We start from the raw sequence: 7,500 nt of genomic DNA on the forward strand, positions 1-7,500 counted from the left end.
AGCGTATTCTCTGCTGTTTAGATAGATGAGCAGTGGCTCAACAATTGGAGCAATGGACAGAAGTGATGGCTGAGAGGTCAAGTTTTGTGGAAAGGTGTTACCTTGAGAACCAGTTGTGAATGAAGATAAATGGGCAAATTGGTTATGTGAAACAGCCGTATTTGAAGCTCTTGAAGTTCTGGATTATGATTGGAATCTTAAACACTCATAGATAATTAATTTGTTTGCAGTAAAATTAACAGATGTGCTGAATTCATGAGCCTCATACAAATGGGATTCTTTGTTGCTTATAAATTCAATGTACAGTTAAGATTTCACTAGTTGGAGTTACAACCATCCTACATAATAAAATGTTACATGTCATAGTCTCAGTAAGGTGACCAGCAAGTTGATATGAAGAAAAACACTCGTGATCATTACGTTTTGAATATCCATTTATTGTGAATACAGTTGTTGACCATTTCCTCATATCTTATACTTCCGAAGGACTAACAAACTAAATTATATTTTAGTTCTATACTTGTAAAAGTTTAAAAAGCTTGGGGCTTGATATTAAAAAAGGAATACTCTTTGGTGTGTCACTCTTAACATCGCTTTGTTCCCTGGGCCTGGTCTAGTCAGAACTTACTAATTTCCTGTTGTCATTTTGTAATCAATTTTCAACTTGAATAGTCTGATTCTTTGGAAATGAACACAGAGAAGGATCATTCCTACAGATTGAGACAGTTGTACAAGGTTCAAGAGGGCAGCTTGTTCAATTACAACATGGGAATCATAGACCTTGCTATGCCCTTAGACAGTGGTTATTTATTTCAGGTCCTCAGATTTAGTTCCCTAGGGATTTGGGATGTGCTTAAACTCAAAATCTTAACCAGCTATCTTGCTCTAGTTCCCTGAAGCTAACACCATGTAAGCTAAGTAATTTTCAAATGGGAGGTCCTCCATGCAATACACGAAACCAAGACTTAACATGACTTACCCTCTGTCAGAAGCTTCAAGCGTTCCACAATTTCTAAACATTTTTACCGTGGTAACATTACCAACTCTCTATTTTCTGGCTGTTTACTCAGACCATAATTTGGTCAAAGCTGCTGTTTTTGGCCCGTCGTTCACGCTTGTTCGCGTTCATGCCAACAAACTTGAAACCAAAAAAGGCAAGCTACCGTAAGCTTTGGGTGTGAACATTTATTTTCATAATGTAGCTGAAATTCTTGATATTTTAACACATTTCAAACAAGAATGCCCAACAGAGCAAAAGAGTGAACAGTGAGGGGTAAACACGTAGGTTGGAATCAAAACTAACGCGGTAAAATGTCTGTCTAGTCTGCTTATGTGTGTTTGAAGAGCCCTTCGAATTATGCAACTTTCGCAAGATTACTGACTACGTGAGAGTTCCACACCAAAACAACTTGGTTTCCCCTTATTATTCGAAAGCACTTTGCTGTGACTTTTTGCCATAAACAGCCCAACCGTTTCTCGATCTTTTGACACCGTCTACACGTAAGGCAAGGAAGATAAACTACACAGATAACGACACGTACTCGAAACTTTTCGCCACGTAGACCGCCATTATTTTGGTTTCTGCTTATGGTGGGCCAGCGGATACGCTCATAAGAGATCTCAAAGTCGCGCACGCGCAGACAGAATGCCCCTGTGCTCTCTCTCCCTTACGATCCATTGGTAGTAGTTGGTGCTGTGGGTAACACATGCAGCAGTGTCTCAGTCGATTCTGTGGTTTGTCTGTAGATGGTGTCCAGCAATGTTATATTGTTGATGTCACCGTTCCTCGTCGCTCGTGTGCCGGTCTTAGTCTTTGTCTTTGACGTTAGTCAGTAGTTTCCGTAAGGTAGTGATGGGTGTGTGAGAAACGGATCTTGCTGCTGTAGGATCCTTGTGATAGTCGCAGAGGTTCCTTCGATGTAGGGTATAGTCACTGTAGTGGTGGTAGCTGTCAGGTTAGTGTTTGTTGCGTTAGGTTCTGTACGGTAAGTGTTGAGTGTAATGAAGTCTCAGTTAAAGTTGTTCTTACTGAAAACGTTATCTAAATACTTATGTTCGTCTGATAAGCTGTCGTGTGAGTCACAAACGAGTAGCCCGCGTCTCGTTAAGGTCCGTATGGTTGTAGGCTTGTGTGAAGTAGGGTTGTATGATGATTCGTCAAGGAGTCTGTCAGAGTATGTCCAGGTTTGCACGCAAATGCGAAAATTGCGAATTTTGCGAAAAATCGCAAAACACTGAAAAGCTAGAAAAGAAAAGTGCCCTACAAGAGTTGCGATTTTAACGATTTTTGCGAAAATTGCGATTTTTCACAATTTTCGCACAATTCGCAAAAATCGCGAGTCCTAGTTGGGGTTTTGTCTTCTTCTTTGCACCATTAACGACTTTTGTGATTTTTCGCAAAATTGGCAATTTTCGCATTTGCGTGCAAACCTGGACATGAGTGAGTGTGGGTAGGTTTCCTGTAAACCCTCATCTCCTTGATAAACTGAATGTGGGCGTTTTGTCTGTTAAGATGTTCGTCAAAGTTGTCGATTTCGTCTTCGTGCAGAGCTGTGAAAGTGTCGTCAACGTAGCGTAACCAGAGTGGTATTAAAAGGTAAAGGTAGACCTTATTTAACGTCGTAAGTTCCTTTACTCTCTAGACAGTATTCTCCAAGGAAGCCGACGGTGCGCGTCCACTCGAGAAGGGGAAAATTGTCTTGAAATCTGCTCGTATGGATGTGGCTTGAGTGTCGTTTAACAGGAGTTCATGACTAGGGACGTACGTATTTCTTGAAAGGTGTTTTATAGACCGAGTTATTTTTAGCTAATCACAAGTCTTTCATGAAAGGTTATTATTACCCGTGGGATTGAGAATGGTCACCCGTTTAAGCCAAATGTTATGTGAGAGCTCGTCTAAAAATAGTTTGATATGTGAAATCGCCGTTACATAGTCCCAGTATTGAAGTTGTACGCTCCTACTTATGGTTCCTGCGTATAACAAGGGCACCCAACGATAATCTTCGGTGAATTATGTTATCAGTAGAGTCAAACTGCTCGAAGAATTTCGGTTCTACGTTGTCAAACATCTTTACCAAACATCACCTAAAAGATTCGCAACCTGAGAAAAGTAGTCCCTTACGTTTGCGGAAGGGATATTTTTGCAATAATTGGGACTGAAAAAGGTCACCTAGCAGTTTCGAATGAGCAAATGGTTCGATTGAAAGTTCTTAGAAGGTAACGTGATAGAAACATCTTTTTAGACAGTCTGTATGCATTACAAAGAGCCTAGATATGTCTCTAAAAGGCTTTTGGCCTAATTTGTTCGTTGGGTGTCCTTGGTATCACCATTATGGCCGATTTGATTGTATATTTGTTTGGGTCTTTCAGGAAACCAACCTTTGTCCATTCGTCAAGTGAAGAAAATCGTCGCTTTCAGCTATCCTTCCATCTCATGGCTGGTGCCAGAATTTCTTTACATTCCTGGCTGGTTTATAGCTGCCGCCACGCATAAGTTTTGATCAGGTTTTCAACCCGGGGTTTTCAAGAAGACATATCCTCTTTGAGAAACGCGGTGGCCTGGATGCCACACCAGATGTAGCAATATTTTATGAAAATTGAGGTGATCAATGGTTGGGAATATTAACATCTGTGGAACAAATAATCACTGGCAGAGCTTTTTTTAAGGAACTTTATTGATTTCTTGTAGATCAAATTTCTCGGTCCGCATCATATTGGACAATAAATTTCAAGTAACAACATACATAGCAATTAGGGGCAAATAAGCAAGAGCAATGTTGAAACCATTGTGGAGGATATGTAGGGAATAAGCTTTAGAGCCATGATCGTCAATCTCCAGTAGATGCACCTGAATCAAATCATGAAGAGAAAAACAAGATGTGATTGGAGACTTTGTTGGAGATCGTTGATGCCTCTTGGACGCCGGGACAAAAAGCCAATAAAATTCAATGCAAATGTTGTGTCTGTTTCTTCTCATGGCAGTTGCATGGGTTACTTTTGTATTAGATAAGAACTCTTTGCTGCAAAGGAATTCATCATTTTAGGCGCCGATTGTCTGAGTGAAAGGAGTCCTGAGAAGGACAGTGACTGACGGTTCTACCACTCTGACAGGAAGTCATCTTCAGAGTCAAGTGACTCCTTTGCAGGTTGTCGAAACGTCAGTCACTGCCAACAGTTCTTCTCAGGACTACTTTAATTTCACACGGACGATCAAATTTCATCGAGGTGACAATCCTTGACTCAATCTATGTCATATCAGAGATATGAAAGGTGCACCGTCATGCTTAATTTGCTGATTTTTGGTCAAAACTGGGTAAAAATCTAAATTAGTACTCAGCTCACACATACAAGATTCCTGACAACCCACTGACAAGATATGAAATATGTTTATGGCACAAAGAGCTATTCGTATTTAATTTGGTGTCTTTCCGACGACAATGTCTCTAAACTCGAAAAAACTGACCAGTTTTTTCAATTTTCAATCCATTTCCATCCTCTCCATCCTTGGCTACAAACAACAAAAAACAGCTTCAGTGCACTTCAGTGGTTACTGATAACAAACCTACAGCATTATTTTTTGGTTTTCATTGATACAAGGACGTCTTTTAGTGCTTTGAAGTTTGACTAAAATTCCGTGACACAGCCCCTGCATCTACGGCAATAGTCAGACTAGAGTTTGCGTCTTCATCGTGAAAACTGGAAGAAACTAGTTTGATATCAACTCATTTCTTGCGCTAATGGTTATCAACCAACCTCACAAAAGGTAGACAAATTAGAGTAAGAGAATTCATGATTTTGTGACGTCGGGCGCCTGCTGTTTCCCATTGGCCATTTGACGTAAACGCGGCGCTCGATCTCTCAATTGGATGATTCGTCCCTACGGGAGACAAATGTTATTAATGAGAGAAACAGCAATTGAAAAAAGGTACTAAGTATGACACATTTTAGTGTCGAAATTCAAACTTGTATTCGGCAATTCAAACATTCAACTTAGCTATTCGAACCTTTAGTTTGAAAATTCAACAATTCAAACATTCATTTCCGTAATTCAAACCTTTAATTCAAATGAATATTTGAATTGTCGAATTGAAAGTTTGAATGACATGCATTGGAGAACTGGAGGTTGGAATGTTTGAATTGCCGAATTGTATTGTTTGAATTGCGTGTTTGAATTTTGACACAACTTGCCATACTGTGCAACGCGGTTGATGCTTGCTCGGTTGGTTGAGTATCGGGCTTTCTTGCGGGAGATCGCGGGTTGAAAATTCCGCCCGCGGGTTGAAAATCTCGGAGGAGAAAGTGCAGGCTTTGCAATTTCATCTGCAACTGGTTCGACTTTCAAGTCTTCTCGGATAAGGGCTATAAAATGTAGTCCCCGCATCACAACGCTTCCCATTAATCAACACTGTGGTACGTTAATTGAAGCGCAAACTTCACACTGTTCGTCTTGAAGAGTAGAGAAGGAAGACCCCCGGTACTGGTTGTCTATCTCTCCGAGAAATGTAAAACACCATGAGACTGCTGTATGTGTTACTTGCGTTTTTTTTACACCATTACCATCAGGAGTCGGTTTTTCAAATGGTTGCTAACACGAGTTGAAAAAATTAGTTACCTCGCCCGTTTGAAGTCCTTTTGGCTCTGAAATCCATTCACGAAGCTCATTCTGTTATTATAATTAATTTGCTTTTTAGCGTTGCACGCCTTTGTTTTTTAAGTTGTTTCCTTACATTTCTGTTGGTGTACTTTTTTAAACTTACCACATCAAGTTGTGAAATTGACGATGTGGTTTACCCAGCTTAATCTTCTCTTCTCGTGTTTCTTTGGGGGTGCAGGGCTGTCGTCGTGGTGAGAGCACTGACTTCCCAACACTTTGGCCCAGGTTCAATTCCCAGACTCGGTGTCACATGTGGGTTTCCTTGGTTGGTTCCCTATTCTGCTCCGAGATGTTTTTCTTCGGGGTCTCCGGTTTTCCCCCTCGTGAAAAACCAGCATTTGATTTTGTTTGCGTCAATTTGTTGATTTCAGTTTACAGTGTCCCAAATAAGTGCTCCAGCGCTAGAAGATTCCATTATTTCCAGATGAAATAAAAATTCTGTACAAATCCTGGAAAAAATAGGTAGTAACTATGGACTGGCAGCTTGTGAAATGGTCGTGACTGGAGCGCAGGTGGGACACCTTATGACAGTTACATAACCACGCGTTAGAGTAGTAAAGATGCTACATGCCTATATCAATATCGTCCTGATGACTAACCAATCTTGAACAAATGCTTAGGCTTTGAGATTGCCGATTAATAATACTCACACTGTAAAAGATGCACTTTAGGCGCACGGAACGACTGGTTTTCGTCTCTTGTTTTGGCCCTAAAGTTTATTATGTATTTTGCAAGAGTGGATGATAGCCTCTCTTGGTATTTCTCATGCGAGTTTCCCAGATAGTCTCCCTATGTGCATATCCTTACAAGGCACCTTTCGCGCTTGTCTTGCTTGTAGTGCTTTGCTTGCTAGCTTTAGATACTTGAAGAGCTTGAGTTGCTTTGCCTACGCTTGCGTTGCTTTGCTTACTTGAAGTGCCTGCTTAATTGAGATAGTTTGCTTGCTAAGGTTGCTTTCCTTGCTTGCGTTCACCTTGCTTGCCGTTGAAGTGCTTTTGCCTGCTTGCGTTGCTTTGCTTTCTTGAGTTGCTTTGTTTGCTTGAGGTGCTTTGCCTGCTTGCGTTGCTTTGTTTCCTTGAGTTCCTTTGTTTGCTTGAGTTGCTTTGTTTGCTTGAGGTGCTTTGCTGGCTTGAAATTCTTTGCCTTAGTGCTTGCGTTGCTTTCGTTTGCTTGCAATGGGCCCTTTACAGCTGACGATCACATGGCACAGAAACCACCATACTGGAGAGCAAATTGCGCACTGGGATATCTAAAACAAAGCAAATTACCGGTAATTTAAATCTCATCACCAGTCCTAATCACTGCGGAGCTATATGAGAAACATGCGCGCGCTAACTAGTCGGTTGCATGAGTGCTTTTTAGTCAATCACCACGGATTTTGACCCATCGCGAGTTTTGATAGGTTTTTCCTCCACAGCCATTTCTCTCACCTTTTGGTAAGCGTTTGGGAAGTTCCTAAGTGTGTTTCTGTTTGTACTAACCTGATTTTACATTCAGGCCAGCATGGCAGACGTTTCGCAAAGCGTGGACTCATACGACAACCCACCTTGCACAAACAAGATTGAGAAAGACTCACAGAGCGCCAATACTAACCTCGACCTGGCTGTGGACCAGCTAAATTTGCTGTTTTTTGGTCAAAACTGAATAAAAATCTACATACGTACTGCAGTTCACACGGACAACATTCCTGGCAACCCACGGAGAAGATACGAAATATATTTATTGCAAAAAGAGCTGTGTGTATTTAATTTTCGGCAATTTTCTTAAGACAGCGTCTCCAAACTTGAACAAACTGGCCATTTTTTTCAAGTCTCTATCCACTTTCATCCTCTCTCAACGCGCAAAAA

General features: G+C 41.0%; 4 protein-coding genes across 4 annotated transcripts in view; 2 read left to right on the forward strand and 2 right to left on the reverse strand.

Annotated features, from left to right (window-relative positions):
- LOC137995578 (dehydrogenase/reductase SDR family member 1-like) overlaps nt 1-3,504 on the forward strand; it is a 95,767-nt gene extending 92,263 nt beyond the window's left edge. Inside the window, exon 6 of the mRNA XM_068841125.1 lies at nt 3,370-3,504. Coding sequence (XP_068697226.1) covers nt 3,370-3,500 — 131 coding nt within the window. The 3' untranslated portion in view covers nt 3,501-3,504. The remainder of the gene's footprint in view (nt 1-3,369) is intronic.
- Nucleotides 1-7,500, forward strand: part of LOC137993521 (uncharacterized) — a 520,905-nt gene that overhangs the window by 450,206 nt on the left and 63,199 nt on the right. The window lies entirely within an intron of this gene.
- LOC137995496 (DNA ligase 1-like) overlaps nt 1-7,500 on the reverse strand; it is a 461,965-nt gene that overhangs the window by 29,628 nt on the left and 424,837 nt on the right. The gene's annotated exons all lie outside the window — the stretch shown is intronic.
- Nucleotides 1-7,500, reverse strand: part of LOC137995027 (uncharacterized) — a 224,232-nt gene that overhangs the window by 5,923 nt on the left and 210,809 nt on the right. The gene's annotated exons all lie outside the window — the stretch shown is intronic.

The sequence above is a fragment of the Montipora foliosa genome, chromosome 1, assembly GCF_036669935.1.
Source record: "Montipora foliosa isolate CH-2021 chromosome 1, ASM3666993v2, whole genome shotgun sequence".
NCBI lineage: Eukaryota > Metazoa > Cnidaria > Anthozoa > Scleractinia > Acroporidae > Montipora > Montipora foliosa.